Source organism: Protomyctophum parallelum, assembly GCF_964188405.1.
Source record: "Protomyctophum parallelum genome assembly, chromosome: 21".
Lineage (NCBI taxonomy): Eukaryota > Metazoa > Chordata > Actinopteri > Myctophiformes > Myctophidae > Protomyctophum > Protomyctophum parallelum.
This window is the reverse complement of record NC_139713.1, coordinates 19465214-19484304: the sequence shown is the minus strand read 5'-3', so window position 1 is coordinate 19484304 and position 19091 is coordinate 19465214. Positions and strand designations below refer to the sequence as shown.

The window sequence follows — 19091 nt, the reverse complement described above, 5'->3', positions numbered from 1 at the left end:
GAAACAACTGAGTCCCAAAATAAGTTTGATTAAAAAAAAAGCTACAAAATATAATAATCTTTTTTTTTTCTTTTTTTTTGTAAAAAAAGAAAGAAAAGAAAATCTACAAAAGATTACCCTAGTGCAAAAATGCTAGCAAGGCCTGTTTGTCAAACTATGGGCCAGGATCCCATGTGTTGCACAGTATAATAGCACCACTGTATTTCTTGCGAGTCCTCGTGTGGGAAAATAGCAATCGTGATTTCACAAGCTCGGTATGTAGAATAATTATGTTCTAAAACTGTCATATTGGTATATTGTATCAGTCTTAAACTGTGCTATTGGTATCAACAGCCGTATACCCTATAGGTTTAATACCAACATTCCTCCTGGAAAACACCGCCTAGAACAGTGGTTCCAAAAACCTTTCAGGTCCAGACCCAAAAGAGAAATGAGAGGTTTGCCCGGGACCCAGAGTAATCTAATAAGAGTGGCGACCGCGACACAAGCGTTGACTCCCATTGTAACAATGGAATGCGGAAGTGCTCATTCTATCTCAATAGGATAGTTCCAGTGTTTGGAACTATAGCCCATAGGCACCCGCTTTGCGGCGAGATCAAAGGGTGAAAATACCAGATCTACAAGATTAATATGTGAGTTTGTTAATCTGCTATTTCCACCACGCCTTAAAAATATATTTTCAAATTTCTTCATGAATGAAAATGGGTGCTTTTTTCGGGAAGGTTTAAAAACAAAATAATAATAATTCAAAACAAAATGTAGGAAACAAAACAATAATCTGTCCGCGACCCACAAATGGGTCCCGACCCAACGTTTGGGAACCAGTGGCCTAGATCCTCTATGAGGTTATTATGGTGATGTCTGTCTGTCAGACATCATGTACAGTATGTGTGTGTGTGTATATATATATATACAGTATGTGGTACTCGAGAGCACGTATGGTATGTGACGTGCTGATGCATTTATAAGTCCTTTGCTAAAAAAAAAAAAAGATGAAATACTGTAGTCTCGTGTGCTAAAAATGCTATAAGATTAGCTGACACAAAAGCTCGTGAAATCAATTCAGCGATATGCAAATAATGCTTTTTTTTGTTTTTGTTTGTTGACCCTGTGTAGGTCCCCGGAGTGAAAGGTTAGAAAGTCTCTGCAGTGGAATGTTTTGTTAAAGAAGAGTGACAGAGGATTGGTTATACTGGCATTATACTTTCACTTCACAGATCACGTATTAAATAGTAGGCCTACGGCATCGCGGTGTTGCCAATAACCACACCGTTTATTACCAAAAAAAAAAAAAAAAAAAAAAAACAACAACAAAAACTAAAACAGCCAATCAAGCGTCCTCAATGATGAGACTCCTCCACTTATCTGTCTCTGGACAGAGATAAAGTATATTTGTCTTTTCACTTTTCTTCATAGTTGCCACACTGAATCTATAGCCGTACTCGTCGTCGTCAACGCCACTATCTCCACACCATTCCGTCTCCACGTCGACCTCATGTCAGCCACTGTCTGTAGTCCAACAACTACTACATTTCCCATCTCCCTCTGCCCCTTCAAAAAAATTTAAAAAAATTATCTTCACTTCCAGGTTCACAGACAGTCCTCCTATAGTCCTCCTCTACTGACTTTGACGCCTCTCGGCCAAACATCTGCATAGAGGGATACAGGTGAGGTGGCCACTAGGGACATCTGGGCACCTTAACTCCATTATTGCCCGCTAGGCGGTAGCATAAGCACACCTAAGCCTTGCCATCATTGACTCCCCATTGTAACGACCCGCCGTTTCATTTCCGGGTTATCAGGGAGGTGGGGGCTAGTGTTGTGAGCGGTGATTAGCAGCATTAGCTCATGCCCCTTAGCTCTCGCTTAGAAACTGTTACATGTCCAGAGCGATGCGACTCGCGAGACACAAAGTCACAAAGGATTTACGATCATCGGGATGCATGACGGCTAACCATGGACAGTGCTCAAAGTTTTAGAGATACAGGGCTTTGAAAATCTTGCTTTTAATGGATTTAAACGGAGCCTGGATGTACACAATCTCATAGCTGGTGGGGACAGAGGAGCTCCATAGCAACCGGAGCACTGATAAAAGGTGTAGTGACGGTCGCCGCTTTCATATATGGAGTATACAGGGCCCAACGAGGGGGGGGGGGGGGGGGGGGGAGAATGAATGTAAAATGTGCTATTTTTGTCAAATTATTTTTAAATGGTCTTAAGTAATGTAAAGTAGATAGGAAAGGAAAGGTACTATGTTTACGCAGGGTAACTGGACTAAGCTCAAGAACTTGTTTACAGCCAGGCCCTGCTCATAGAACAATTCATGGTAGGGGTTCAATGCCTTGTCCAAGGGCACTTCAGCGGTGGTAACTTTAACGTGCCGGTCCGGGGATACGAACTAGCGACCTTCCGATATCAAGACCACTCCGCAAACCGTTCGGCCACCGCTGCCCCAAAGATGATGTGAACATGCACGGTCAGACTAAATCGTATCATTCAACTCTGTGTTTATGCTCCAAAATGACTGGATATACAGGTTTTGTAGCAGATATTAGACCTTAATTGTTGAACGTTTAAGAATGTTCTAATGGATGTATACTTTACTTTGCTTAAGACAAATCTTCAAACATTAAAATAGACAAATGGACATAAAAAACATGGAGGTGCCCAGGTGTACCCTATAGTGCCCACCTATCCTGTTGCCGCATATAGAGACGAAAAACCCTGCGAGTAAAACGGTTCAATCTCTATGTTCTCCTGCCTCCTCCGCGCCGTGTGCGTTCTCCGTCACTACACCACAGAGTGTTCGTTGTGGTGGTGGTGGTGCTGGTGGTGCTGGTTGTTGTGGTGGTGCACGCCTCCTCCTCCTCCTCCACCGCCGCCCCCACCGGTGCCCAGCACCGTGTGGTTGATGGACGACGCGGAGCGGTCGGAGCCCTCGGCCACCGTCCCGTTGACGTTCTCCTGCCGCTGGCAGCACAGGATCTGCCTGAAGGTGGCGCTCATCTCCTTGTCGCGGTAGGAGTAGATGATGGGGTTCATGGCCGAGTTGAACTCGGCGAGCAGCAGGAAGAACTTCTCGAAGGTCAGCACGTTGCAGTTGGCACAGAAGACGTCGAGGAGGAGGAGGACCAGGCCGGGAGTCCAGCAGACGATGAAAGCACCTGAAGGGAGAGAGAGAGAGAGAGATTCATGAATGCAATAAGCCTCAAGACGCTGTGGTTTACTTTAAAGTGTTTTTTGTAATTATTTTCTGAGAATGTGTGTTAAAAGGAGCAACAGTTTCAGCACATTGGAGTGCTTGTGCGTGTAGGTGTGCGTGCGTGCGTGTCACAGTCACGGTCTCCTTGGTCTTCAAACTAAATAATGTATGCCTTGTCCCCGGGGAGAGTCAACACAGAATCCCTGACGTCTGACACATTGCAATGTCTCGACTGCTTATATTAAATATAGATTAAATGGGTGTTAGAAATAAAGATTACTACAGTAATACATCAATATTATTCTATAATTTTCTAAGCTTCTCGGAGGGCATTCCAGAGCGTACGGATGCCAGGCGCTTGCCCACATTTAGAGTTTGCACCTTAGGTGGCCAAGAGATCTTTGTTTGAGGGTGTCAGACTGTGCCCTGCCTGCCAGATAAAGGGTTTATAAGGCGTGAAAAGCCTTTATTTATCTCTGCCCCCGCCCTTCCTCCAAAATCCAAACTCCCCTGGATCAACAACACTGTGGCCTTGACCTCAAATGCACTGTACAAGCAACAATTCCACTCCAAAACCGCATACTGTACGACTTCCTAGACACTTTTTGGCGGAGGGAAATATAATTGGTCAGCCCCCGTTCTATAATTAGATAATTTGTCACAACTTTGTACAAGGGCCAGTTACTCATTACTCATATAAATACCAAGTTCAAGTATCTTGTCTTCATTAAGGGAAGAAAACCAAGCTGGGTTGTCTAGCCATGGCTGTGCAAGTTATGAGTTGTAGCCTAGCCTAGAAGAAAATATAATTTGTCGGAAATGGGCATGGTCTATATGGGGAGTTAAAATGTCTGATTTTGATACAGTTCAAGAGTTACAGGCCGAAACTTAACGTGGAGCTTCTTCCATGGTAGCGTTCACAACAAGTTTGACCTTGTAGATCTGCTATTTTCAAAAGATTGTTATACATCTTGTGAAATGGGACATATTGCACAATTACTATGTAGTACTTTATACTTTTGGGTGCTTTAAGTAGGCTACATTTTGATGCCAATACCGTACATTTGTACTTTTATTCAACTACAATGAATTCTGGACTCTTACTTGTAACACAGTATTTCTACATTGCTGTATTGATATACTTTTACTTAAGTAGGAGAGAGAGAGAGAGAGAGAGAGAGAGAGAGAGAGAGAGGATATTGACAAGAAGGCCTGTTTTCTCTTAGTATTTGGTGGAGGCAGCTGCAGTGAAGGCTTGACCTCACTTCGCAGCTATGCAGGCGGATTCTCTGGAGTTAGATAAATGTCTACTCTCTAACTGTTAGCAGCAGTGAAACTATCTCAAGTATTTGTCTCTTAGTCAACGGCATTTACTCTGAACAGCTAGACAACAATGACTACAGTCAAACCACAGACTCGTATACGTACACACTACTACACATGTATGGCAATGCATGGACATTGACATTTCCTTAAGAAGTGTTGCTGGTAAAAAAAATCATAATTTTGTTTGTCTGTATACCTGTATTAATCCAATGATCAGGCCCAGACAGAATACCGTCTCCAACCCGAACAGATACAGAAAGCAACAACTTATTTTTTCTTGTTTTCCCCTTTTTGGTCGTTAATGTATATTATACATGAATAACAATGTATATTAACAACCAAATTACAAATTTACAAGAAAAGAGAGAGAAAAAAATCCTGTCGGTTGCAGGAAATGTTATGGGAAAAGGACAAAAACACCCAGGCAGATTTTCCGGATTTTCATCCAACACTAAATCAAAGACCTTTTGAAGCAAGGCAAATGTGCAGTATTCCATCTTATAGTGGTTTTGCTAGCATGACATATGTGATTTCCTTACTGACGTGATCTATTTCTTTTCCCCCATTTTTATACCCCACCTTGGGCCAGTGTCATCTGTATGGCATGTGTTACAACCTACTGTAGCTTAGATTACACTAACTGTACAGCACCTTTCCAAAGAAATTTAATATCATGGAAAAGTTGGTTTATTTCCATAATTCCATTCAAAAAGTTTAACTTTCATAGATTATAGATGCAGTGCACACAGCGTAAATGATTTAAAGTATTTGTTTATCTTTACACAAATTTGGCTTCCAGCTCATAAAACCCACTAAAACAGAATTTTAAAATACTGTGAAGAAATCACCATTTACTCCTCAGTTTTTGCAGAGCATGAATGTTTTAATCTGAATGCCACATTAAGAAATTAGGATCACATCAAATCAATCAAAATATGGTACTTTCAAAACAGAAATGTCAATCTTCAATACTTGGTTGGGAATCCCTTTGCCTTCATCACTGCATCGATATGGCATTGAGGCAATCAGCCTGTGGCATCGCTCGGGAGTTATGGAAACCCAGGTTTCCTTGATGCTTGCTATCAGCTCTTTGTTTTTGGGTCTGGTTCCCCTCTTGACAATACGTCATAGATTCTCGAAATGCCTTTCGCCTTTATTTTATATTTTTTATGGAGGGACAGACAGTAGGCTGACAGGAAATGGGGAGAGAGATGGGGGGAAGACAATGAGGTGGGACAATATGGGTACCTCACGATACGATATATATCGCGATATTCGATTTATTGCGATGTTTGCAATATATCGATATATTGTATGAAATTTCATCAACGATATATCACGATATCTGCAACTACAAAATACTTGGAACTGAAAACACGCTATTTTCGTGCTCGGACACAGGGATAGAGCACACACATAGCTGTCTACAGTGGTTGCACCACTCAAACACTAAATTGATACTCAATAAACTCCACCTTTGCCTCATACCCTCATCATAATACCTCACAAACACCACCAACTGACCATTATCATTTATCACTGGTATCATCATAATGCCTCACAAACACCACCAACTGACCATTATCACTGGTATCATCATAATACCTCACAAACACCACCAACTGACCATTATCACTGGTATCAATGGACTTGTCCACTGCTGGGGAAATGCATTCTGCATTTTGTATTCCCACAAAGCTGTTTGGACAAATCACCATCCAGTAATTCAATATTTCTAGTTGCTGTGGAATCTGAGAGTGGGATTTGCTTTATTTTAGCTGTCATTTCCTCCTTTTCTTTTTATATATATCGCAATATCGATATTTCACCCCTAGAAGACATGCAGTAAAGGCCGTCGAGATCGGGAGTCGAACCCGCGGCACACGGCCAGACTGGATTACCAGCCAAGGTGCCTGGACCGCTGAGCCACAGCCCAGGCCACAATACCACATGGATTCTCAATGGGGTTTAGGTTTGGCGATGCACAAAGTGCCAGTCAAGCACTGTGATGGCATGGGCATCAAACCAGGTTGTGGTGCTTCTGGCAGTATAGGCAGGGGCCAGGTCCTGCTGGAAGATGAAATCTGCATCTCCATACAGATCTTCAGCAGAAGGAATCATGAAGTCCTCTAAAACATTCTGGTAGACTGTTGCGGTGACCTTGGATTTCAGATTGCAGGGTTTACCAACACCTGCACTGGACATTGCACCCCAAATCATGACTCTGCTTTCTTAACTCCAAGGTCACCGCAAAAGTCCACCAGAATGTTTTAGAGGACTTCATGATTCCTTCTGCTGAGGATCTGTATGGAAATGCAGATTAGCAAAGGCTTCGATATCTGATGTGAGGGGAAGCCCTTTACTTGTACATTTTGTGGTAAAAGCTTTGCTCAAACATAACCTTTTTCCCGCCTTGACCTCTTTGAGTTTGGCGTATTTTAACCTAAGCCAAGTGACTTAATTTGCAACTTAATTGCTCAAAAACAATAATGGAAAATTGTGTACAGCTGGTTCATTGATATACGGGACTTTGTCTTGATGTCCGTCCCCCCCCCCCCCCCTCTCTCTCTCTCTGCTGGCCCCCACACTTAAAAAAAATAATTTCAGTGTAACCAATATACTTCTTCGTTCTCATTATATTAACCACGTTCCCCACGGCTGTGCGTCGCTTCCACCTCTGACAGAGGAGAAGCGAGTAAGTGACGCCGTCAGAAGCCCCCTTGCTCAGGAAGGCCCCCTCACTCAGACGGACCAAGTTGCGACAATAACATACAGCCTATGTAAAGACGAATATAAACAAGACTGTGGCGCAAAACTTCATATTTACCCTGCTCTAATACAACAAAAGTGTGTTCTTACATCCTCCATTTCACGATTTCAGCACTCGTGAGTAAATTAATTTAATTGCCATTATGACAGTTTTCAGTGACGTTGGACCCACAGGTTGCATTGTCGTCAATAATTAATCTGTCTTTAAAACGTTCTAATATTAATATAGCATATTGGCATTGTCTGTTGGTGCACACATGTTATATGGACCATGTAACAACATGGTCAACAGCACTGTTTGCAAATGTAGCTACATTTGTTGGCCACAAAGACAATTTAGACAAAACATGCTGCTGCCTGCTAATGGAGCTTGTAGATATAGGCTAATAATTTTGGGGGGAAATTGCAGATAGTTTAGCAGAGACTTAAGTTGGAAAGGTTGTGCCCAGTGCGGCAGTGCCTGCTGGCTGCTGTGTCTTGTGTCAGCGGGCAGCGCAGGCAGTAGTGGATATGCGCTAAACGCATGCATGTTAATTAATTTATTAATTAATTGGCTGAATCAGTAGGGGCCTTTTGATTTGGTGAAGCGCCAGGGCCTTGAGAGGGGTTAATCCGTCACTGTGTGCATCGATCAATGTGTACTACTAATGTTGCCTAATTCTCGCCTATCATGACATGCTGGAAATAGGGTTGCTAGTGTTCATGTGGTTAACTGTGCAGAGAGAGAGAGAGAGAGAAATAAAAACCTTAAAAAGCATGAGAGAACAGAGAAAGAGCATGGACAACTCCCACAAGCTGCTGTTAGTGGTCCGGGCACCTTTGAAGAAACAACGTCTATTTGAAAGCCAAGCTCGGAGGCTTCACTCTCGGCTTTGGAAATGAGTATTTCATTTCCTCTGCGAATCCAGGAGTGTACGGTGTTTGTGTTACACCCTTCATCTCAAAATGTGCCTGTGTGCATAGACTGAAAATGTGGCCACACAAAATGGATCTGCTAACATAATTGTAGTTAGGTGGTTTGAGACAAGTCCATTGTTATTGCAATATATACAACTATGTTATTGATATGGACCTTGAGTCTGAAATAAAGTTACGTTATGAGATGGAAAGATCAGTTATTTTCTATTTGAAATCATTTTAACATCTACTCTGGCTTTTGTGTGTATATCTCATACAGTTTTAAGTTGTTTAGATGTTTGATATTCATTTTACCAGACACGCCACCACGACATAAGCCCATTGAACTTCAAACTTAAATTTGAACCATGTTAGACTCATTGAAAACACACGTCTGGTTCTGTTGACTGATAATTATTTTGAATTATAAAAGGAGTAATTAAAAAAACTACTAACGGCCTCAACAAAGAAAGTAAGTGTGTCTCTCTCTGCTTTTAATAAAGACAGGCATGAATACATGAGGATGCACTAAAGCTATGATAACCAAACATTGTCAGCTTGAGACCCAAAATATACATTTTGTGTCTCCCCTTGGCCCAAACTTACATACATACATTTATGAAAAAAGTAGCAGGAGTAGGCTACACTAGTAAATAAAGTTTAGAACCACTGCACCAAAGGAATGACTGCAAATTGAAAACGGGTTTTGGGAAGTAGCAGATATATAGATAGATAGATAGATACAGAGAGAGGGGGGGGGGGGGGGAGAGAGAGAGGGGATACACAAAGGATCCATTAGAATAAAGTGACCATGGGAGCGATGGGAACAGCAATGTGGAAATAATGGAGACCAGACCACAGCAATGAACCCTGCATGGACACACATGCACGCACGCAAGCACATGCACGCGCATGCGCATTCTCCCTCACAGACATGCACACATTTAAGAATGCACAGGCAAATACACTTGCATGCATGCCCACACACAGACGTATTAAACGAATAGCAACAGTATTGCTATTATAATAAAATATTATATATACTATAGCTAGTGCAGACCAAAGCACTGATACTGCTCACACACAATAAATGTTGTGTTATCAGACTATCTGTGTTTTAGGTCACAGCTAATGGGGGATCCTAAAACCTAACAAATAAACCAATAAACAAGCATGCACATAATGGCATGGTAAGACTCGCACAGAAACACACACACGCAAAGCACAGTACTCTCTCATTTTCAAACACGCCCACTTATAATCATACACATACACAGACACAAAAGACAATGCACAAACATGACTAGATTGGTAACAGTGTTGTGAAAAGCTGAGATTGGCTATTTTCGGTGCGTTATATACGCGTGCGCAGCTACTGTAAGTACAACTCAGGCTAAAGTGCTTGCTGTCCGTCATTACTCACCACTCACTAAACAACATCATAATCGCTTTCAACCAGACCCAGAATATAATTCAGATCATCAAAGCCTCTCTGTACGTACGACAACATCTCTGTCTCTAGCAGACGAAAACGATGATTTAGGAGCTCTTTTCGGTGCACTTTCCAACTGGCTTCGCATTCATTTCCCCTCTCTCTCTCTCTCTCTCTCTCTCTCTCTCTCTCTCTCTCTCTCTCTCTCTCTCTCTCTCTCTCTCTCTCTCTCCTGGATAAGGAAATGGGGGGGAACTATTTCCTAATGTAATAATTTTTCTTTTGTCGGTCCGGAAACACTTCGATCTGATGAAGGCTTTTTGTGTCATGTTTCTTATCGGGAGGGGGAAAGTGACAAAAACATTGAGTCATGTGGATCTGGGGTTCGGGTGCATGTGTTTGGTCCAGCGGACTAACAGTCCGACCCTAACCGGATCTTAACCGGCCACGCATGTGTCTTAACCTGCCTCGTATGTGTCTTAACCGGCCACGCACGTGTCTTAACCGGCCACGCACGTGTCTTAACCGGCCATGCACGTGTCTTAACCGGCCATGCACGTGTCTTAACCGGCCACGCATGTAAGGAGCCATGGGTGACTCTTAACCGGCCACGCACATGTCTTAACCGGCCACGCACGTGTCTTTACCGGCCACGCACGTGTCTTAAACGGCCACGCATGTAAGGAGCCATGGGTGACTCTTAACCGGCCACGCACATGTCTTAACCGGCCACGCACGTGTCTTAAACGGCCACGCATGTAAGGAGCCACGGGTGACTCTTAACCGGCCACGCTTGTAAGGAGCCACGGGTGACTCTTAACCGGCCTCGCATGTAAGGAGCCACGGGTGACTCTTAACCGGCCATGCATGTGTCTTAACCGGCCTCGCATGTAAGGAGCCACGGGTGACTCTTAACCGGCCACGCACGTTGTTGGACTGTTGCATGTCAGACTCTTAGTACGTCTGACCAACGTATGCGCCCCCTGGGGGTTCACATGGGAAACGGCATGGCTCTGTTGTGAAACTACAGTCTATGACTGACTTCAGCCTGACAAGACACTGACATGACCGAAAAGCACAGAAAGAGAGAGAGAGAGAGATTTATGCAATTTTACGGACATGCCTAAAAGTAGGACTAATTACACTGTGTGTTCCTCTGGCTGGCTGAATGTCAACCTAAAACCTTGCCGAAAATTACTTCCAGCTAACTTCACGGTCATACGAGAAAGTTTGAATTAGGCTTAAAGTTCCCATTACTATAGCCAGAGTTATCATTTATCACGTGTTTCATAGCTTGGGATTCCACTAATGCTCTCTCAGAGGCCCCTCAAAAATGACACCCGCAAGCAAAATGAATAGTCTTGATACTCTCTCTCACTCTGCAGGTTAGTGCCTTGGATGGTTTCCTGCTAATCATTGTAAAGCCCCTTGGATAAAGAAGCTATATAAATGTACCATTAATTTATTATCTCTATCTCTCTCTGTCATTCTTTCTCTACCTTCACACTCATTCAGCCTCTATCCCTCTCTTCTGTTCTGTGCCTCTTTATATGCCCCCCTAGTTTCTCTGTGGTCCTGTCCTGACCCTTCTGTCCCGCTGAAGCGAGGTGGCGGACAGAGGAAGCCACCACACAATCACACATGCTTCAGAATCAGATCAGTGGCTTTCCGGTTTTCTACCCCGAGCGGCTTTTCCTCCTTCCTCTGTTGCCACGTTCCCACGTCAATCAGCCCTGTCCGCTCTGCTCGGAGATTAGATTCAAGTTTGACGAGTTCAATGCCCAAATGTTTACGTTTATTGATAAGAGAGGCCTGCTGTGTGACGAGACAGAAAATGGTGTGTGTGTGTGTGTGTGTGTGTGTGTGTGTGTAGGTGATGTGGCTGTTGTTGTCGTTGGTGTGCGTGTGCGTCTGTGTGTGTGTGTGTACTTTTGTGTGTGCGTGTCACCAGCATCATTACAGTTCAATTTTCCTATATGGCTTAATTACACTTTCCGAACCCAAACTGACAACGCTAAGACAACAGAATTGGGGTGTGTGTGTGTGTGTGTGTGTGTGTGTGTGTGTGTGTGTGTGTGTGTGTGTGTGTGTGTGTGTGTGTGTGTGTGTGTGTGTGTGTGTGTGTGTGTGTGTGTGTGTGTGTGTGTGTGTGTGTGTGTGTGTGTGTGTGTGTGTGTGTGTGTGTGTGTGTGTGTGTGTGTGTGTGTGTGTGTGTGGAGGCAGGGTAGTAGGTGAGCTCATTGCAGTGGGACTGACTAACAGTACTAACCTAATGTAGCACAAGTGAGCCCTGCAAATACTTTGCTGAACTAAATAAAATGCAGTTCATGAGTAGGAGAAGGCTATGTTCAGACTGATCCATTTTTTTGTACGAGGCGTGATGTCACGAGGCATGACCATATATGGAGGCATGACTAAGTAACGGGAGATGCAGGTTTTCATAGTAAATGCGACCTATGGTTACAATGTGTTGATTCACGAGAATTACATTGAAAGGGTAAACTATTATAAACTAGTTGGCCTCTGTATTTAATTTAATTACATTGAAAGGGTAATTACTAGTGAACTTAGCATAAACTAGTTGGCCTCTGTATTTAATTGTTATATGTAAATATTATAAATTTGTCTCTAAACATGACAATGTGTGCTGCCAATGTACATAGGCTCACATAGTCCACACTGCTTTCTGCTGTTAGTGTGAAATAATGCGTCAACACATGAAATCAAACCCTGCCCTGACAGGCCACCACACCCATGCTAGTCACCATGAATGCTTTTGGCATCCAAGGTTTGCATTTTCCCATTAGTGGCTCTTCATTTCGTCTCATAAAGGAATTGAGACTGTTTTTCTCATTGTACGTCACTGGGTAAGTAATGCTGTAATTGCTGTTAAGTGATAACTCAAACGTTATTTTAGTTCTCTAATACTAACATTTACACTTGTTTATTTGGCACACACAAGACAAAATCAAAGCTTACATGTTTTGGCAAAGAGTCTAATGGAAGAAAATAGGGATATTGAAAGAAAAGGGCTTACTAGTGGTTAAAATAAACTACAAATTTGATATTTGTACATGTATTTATGTGTAATATCTGATGCTCTGTTGATTAATTGAGTACATAGGACCCTGATAGAAACAAGCCCCTGCTGGATCCTAGGCTAAGTGTCTTACTGTACCGCCGTTCTGTTTACATTTCTGTCTAATAAAGTATTCAATCAATTAATAAGTGGAAGTTTTCTGTGTCACTGGTGACCCAAACCAGTGACATCATATCTATAGGGTTGCAGAAAAATGTGTGTGGAAGCTGAACTGGTTGGAATGGTTCATTCTGGAAGACAGGTGCGCTCTCCTTACTCACAGCCATTGTCAGTGATTAGGAATGCCTGACCAATAAGTTCTTGGACCAAGAGCTTTATAGATGCACGCACACACACACACACACACACACACACACACACACACACACACACACACACACACACACACACACACACACGCTGATGTCACAGAGGAAGAACGTTAACTCATGTGACATTGAGAGTTTCATGCCGGGCATGTGGGATTGGTGGTGTTTGGCTCCACACTTACAACCTGATTAATTGGTTCTGCTGCCGGTCAGACAGGAAACACACACACACACAAACAGCATAGCTGTTTGACATAATATAATACATACTGTATAGTATATTGTATCGCATACTAAGCCTCTATTTGCTCTGAGTGAGGAGTGTGGTGAAAGGACAGAGAGCAAATGATATCCGATAATCCCTTGGGATGATACCTGATAACCCCCGAGGGCTGATAAAACAGTTGCTGACCGGTCTGAACTGTGACCGTGAGTGAACTCACTGACTGAGCAACAAACATGACTGTCCAACATGCTGGGCAGATTGTGTAAACTGTATAGAGGAAGTCAAGTGGGAAAATATCAACTCAACCACTTAAACCCTTTATGGACTGCAGGGTCCCCCAGGTCTCTATAATTGTCCCCTTCCCTTTTTTTCACTCTACACCAAAATCTCTTCACCCCAAATAGTTGATCTACAAGCTATGAGCTCGTGCATCGACGTGTGGGGTTGTTGGGGTTCACGTGTTTAGGCTAATAAACAGCTGTTCTTCCTGAACATTCCGTAACAGCTTTGTGAAGCAGTCTGGTCGGCAGATATCCAAGCTGAACAAACAACATGCACTACTGTTGTTTGTTTTTTCTTCTGTTTTCTTTCATTCTTTGTCTATCGTCCTCCACCAACACAGCACATAAAGTAGTTCTGGTACTCATCGTAGACTACTCTTTTTTAATTCAACTTCAGGGCTAATGAAGTGTTTTTAATTGATCAAGTAAGGAACAACACTTAGATTATTTCCAGATTGACGCCTCTGTGTTGTGCCTTTTTTTTTGTTTTTGCTCTTTGTCTTTCTTTATATTTAGGATTAGGTTTATGAGTTGTACAATGGTGTCACACAGACATTAGACATTAGGAAATGACCGCAAGCTGACAATCTGTGGCAACGCAACACACCTGTGATGGGCTATTATCATTTTTCAGGAGTGGTGGAAAAAGTACTCACAAATTTTACTTGCGTATAAACATATCAATACTGCAATATAGAAATACTTGTTACAAGTAAAAGTCCGGAATTAATCATTTACTTAAAGTAGAGTAAAAGTACAAAAGTATTGGCTAGTACAGTACTAAAGTAAAATGTACTTAGCAAAGTCAAAGTATGAATCAGGCTAGCCCTTGGAATTGGTTCAAGAAGAGCTCTGCATGGCAAACACTGAAATCTAGGATCAGTGAAAGGGATGTTGTTCTACCCACTGCAGGTATTTGACAATTGGATTTCCCTCAAGGGATCATTAAAAGTTTATCTAATGTTTTTCTTATTCCAAAATGTGTGTGCATGTGCATCAGAATGTTAGTGTGTGAGTGAGATGCATGATTTACTGTACAGTAAGTGTGCGCTGGGGACTGTGCTCAGTGTGGTTTATATCTATGCAACATAGTCTCATTATCTTATGTAAAAGTTATCCTATGAAAAGCACATTAAGCAGCCATACCTGTACCACGGAATCTCCCATGCCAATATACTGTCATTGTAATTGTATATATTTTGTACAATTACAAATAAACTTATTTTTCACAACTACAAACACTGCACCCAGAGTGCATACAGTACGTCCACTAACAATAACCCAGATATTCCATTTCCACCTATAGGTAGAATCTCTCTCGGACAGCCGCCCTACTGATTAGTAGTTTCATGGAAATCTGTTCTTGATTTTGACCTTTGGGGGCAGTATAGAGACCAGGATTACTGCATGTCTTTGTGAGGGTACCACTACCTACCCTAAGTAAATAATCCATTCTGGTTAATTTACTGATCATTTGTTGCGTGTCTGTACTGTAACTGTATGTACAGTATACATCTGTGTCTGCATACAGTATGCGCGTGCATCTGTGTTGATGTTTGTATACTGTACGTAATACGTATGCATGCGTGTGTTTATTATGTGTTTTATCGCTCCTTCTTGGGTAGCAACGATAGAGGGAAACCACAGTTGTTGAGACATATTCTCTCTTGATTTGTTTTCCCATCATTCGATCCGACCAATGTGAAAATATACTTTCCTGTGAGCAGAATGAATCCCCATACCCATACCATTGAGGTTTATTATGCCTGGGGGCTTATATTCGGCCTGTTTGTTTTTGTGTGTACAGTATGTGAGTGAGTGAGTGAGAGCATGCATGCGTGTGTGTGCGTGTATCTATTTGTTTGTATTAGTGTACACTAGTGTGTGTGTGTGTGTGTGTGTGTGTGTGCCAATTGTGTGTAGCTAACTGGGATGATGTTGCTTTATTTTCCAACTCATCCTGTTCCACAGTGTCCAGAGAGAGAGAGAGAGAGAGAGAGAGACTATCCCAATCTTTTTTACTTGAAGCTCTCCTGACACAAGCAGAGACCCCCCCCCCCCCCAACACACACACACACACACACTACATTTTCAAGCATATTAAACAATTCAGCCCGATATATTCTCGTATAAAATAACCAAGCTTGTAGATCACAACTTTTTTTAATTAAAAAATGCAAGTTATGATTTATTTTGTGCAAAACATTTAAAATGTGGTATACTGCCTCCAAACAGTCCTCATAGCCCCCTCTGTGATCTTTAGCGACCCCCCCCCCCCCCCCCAGGGGGGACCTCGGACCTCAGGTTTGGTAACAGTCAGTGGAGTGGAAGACGCCAGGGGAGCAGTTATCATTATCGTCATCTGGACAGCAGATGGTAGAGGCTAGGGCGAGGGAGACGTTGGCTGGGACTTTGGACAGGACTTTACTGTCAAGCAGAGAAGCCAGGACGTCTCGTAATCTTTACCCAGAAAGTTATCCAGCACTAACGTTAGCTCTGAACATGAAAACTCAAGAGTACGCAAGCACACACTCATTGTGTGCTTGGGGGGGGGGGGGGTGCGCTACTTAACATGGGGCATGGATAGATATAAAATAGATATAAAAACAACGTTAAACGTGAAATTCTAGGCAATAATCAACAGCAGTGAGACTGTGCGATATGTAAGTAACTATAAAGCAACCATGTGTAAATATAGTGTGCGTGCGTGCGTGCATCTACAGGTATGTGTATGTTGTTGCTTAGGACCCAGTCCTATTGGTGTTCCCAGCAAGGTGAATAGAGGGCAGAGGAGAGGTTCCAGCCTCACAGACAGTACAGAGCACTGGGGCAAGTGGTAGAAGGGAGGCATGTGCCTGTACGTTCTAATTCAAGCTGATGTGATGACACCTGGGCTCTGATTGCCAGAGTGGCAGCAGCCCTGCATGGTCTGATCAGCCCACTGCTATACATGTTTGCTGCGAACCTCTCCTCAGATGAAGCTAACATCTTGGTGGACGGACGCAGGATCGGGCGGTGAGCGCTACACACTCCAATAATGTCATTTAGAATGAGATGGCTGGTGAAGATTACTAATTAAGTACTTTGTAACTTTGTTTCTTCCATGGGCATTATAGGGCGATTGAGTCAATGTTGTCTAAACTGCTATGCAATGTAAAGATCCCTCTTAAAGATAAAACTCAGCACTTGAAAGGAACAGGTGTTCTTTTGTTTCTGTCATATTAAAATCCTGCTTAATGGCTTTGTCTGGCTTGTAGTAGGCCTACTGTACAGTGATGCAGTCATTTTAGTGAACATTAACGGCACACTGGTTTTCAGCTCTCGCAGCTTAAATCTATAGCTGCCGCTAGGTGGCAGCATAAGCACACCTAAGGAATGCCACCCGTCCGCTCTAACTCTGCGATCCTTGTTTCCTTTTCGGGTTATTCAGGAAGGTGGGGGCTTTTGTTATGAGCACAGTGATCACTCGCATTAGCTCAGCCCCTTAGCTATCATTACAACCAGTTACATGTTCTCAGCGATGCGGTAGAAACTCTCAAATGATTTACGATCATCGGGTGCACGGCGGCTCACCATGGACAGCGCTCAAACCTTTTGAGATACAGCGCTTTGAAAATCCTGTTATAATGGAGGCTCAATGGAGCTGGATTTAAAAATCCCATAGCTGGTGGGGACGGAGGCTCTCCATACTAACCGGAGCAATGCTAAAGGGTAAATGGACAGTCGCTGCTTTCATATATGGAGTATACGGTTGTCTATGAACATGCGCGTAGATAGCACCAGTAGGTACCGATAGCCTAGCTACGTTTATAAACGTAGATAGCAGCAAAAAAGTTAATCGCATTAATCCTGGCTTCACTACAGTAGGTACATTTTCAAATATCTTTATTATGTATAGTTACTCGAACTACTCGTAGTGTACTACTTGTACCCTCCATTTTCTTTCATACTTTTGGTGTTCATAATCTTTCAAAAAGGTGAAGGCATGACTAGATGAATACAATTTATCAGTGTAGCCTCAGCCTCATAATTCTCCCAAAGGAAACTTTCTTGGCAACTGATGTTGATCCAAACAAAGAATAGAAGATTGTTTGTTCCTCTGTAGCAGTGCCAGTAGCAGACAAATCATTAAGGTGTCTGTCTGCGTACGTAGCTCAACCATTAAAACACTTTGTTTTACCTTATAGTCAACAGGTCAAATTTAACTCGACCTGATACCACCTATTCAGTCCATTCCGGGTGACACACTTTCTACCTTTTTTTTCCTCCCCCTGCCGAGAGTAAAGTATCTAATTTGCCAAGTCTCAATCAGATGAAGTAAAGCTGCAATGGAAATTAATTTAGTAGGAGATCTATGTCCTCGGGACTGGGGTGGAAACGTCTCTAAATGTTTCTATTTCATTATGATGCTATCTCCTCACTTGTTCCAATTTTTCGATTGGCTTCATTTCAGGGTAAAATGGAAACTTGATTGTGATGTCACTTAATTTGGGGCCTAGCCAGGCACTTACTAGCTGTAGCTGATAGAGAGAGGCTTTCGAGAAAGGGTGTGATGGTGTCTTTTCCCTTTTGTGTGTGTGTGTGTGTGTGTGTGTGTGTGTGTGTGTGTGTGTGTGTCCAACAAAAAAGACCAACTTGCCTTTTTAACAGATATATTTTCTAGTGTTTGGAGAATGTTGCCTGTTGGATTTTGATTTGATTGGAGTAGTTTGAGGTTATAGTGTCTGATATGTAGTACATGTTGAAACGCAGATGACTTCCATAGTGAGAAGTAACAAGAGGCAAAGTCACTCAACCATGGGTCAGGGAAATATACTGCATTTAACCATACCCATAAAGGCAAGCATAACATCTGTGAGAAATAAAAATTTCTCACAGTGTGCACAGGCATGCAAGTCAACCTTTGCACATATTCAGCACAAGGTGTACAGTTGTGAGCTCCATCATTCTGCAATTGGCATGAAAATCAATCACATGAATGGTTGCATTGCCAGTAACAGAAGTGTGTCTTCCGATATACTTCCTACCACTTCTCTCTCCCAACGCAATGCCTCCATATGCGCCCCACTGGCAAGGAGCTTAAACCAAGGAAATAATTTGTGATGGGCTGAAACCACCTCGTGGTTTGCACTTGGAACATGTTGGATGGCCATACTGACCAACTGACCAACAGACAGACCAACACAGTGGCTTATACTAGCTGTGCGGTCGGTCACAGCTAGAAGCATATACACGTGTATATAATATACCGCTGCATGTGTTCCACATGCTGTTTGAATTTGGCCAAACGTGTGATTCTGAGTATGTCACTGAGTTCCTAAGCTGGTTTAGCTTTTCATGAAATATAATTCCCAGGATCCTTACATGAAGCAATTCAAAAATAACTATATATACTTTCCCCCCAACATTAGCGAGATGGGTTTTTTATTCTTTTACCACTTGACCCATAGCGACCCATAGCGTCCCTAATCTAGACATGTTATATAATAGGCGCACATTCAGTTATTGAAATAGCAGACCTATAGCTTATATAGATAGATTTTTGAAGTT

General features: G+C 42.6%; 1 protein-coding gene across 1 annotated transcript in view; it reads right to left on the bottom strand.

Annotated features, from left to right (window-relative positions):
* Positions 1-2788: 2788 nt before the first annotated feature.
* Positions 2789-19091, bottom strand: part of lpar1 (lysophosphatidic acid receptor 1) — a 60954-nt gene continuing 44651 nt past the window's right edge. Inside the window, exon 3 of the mRNA XM_083793991.1 lies at positions 2789-3164. Within this exon, the coding sequence (XP_083650117.1) occupies positions 2791-3164 (374 nt within the window). The 3' untranslated portion in view covers positions 2789-2790. The remainder of the gene's footprint in view (positions 3165-19091) is intronic.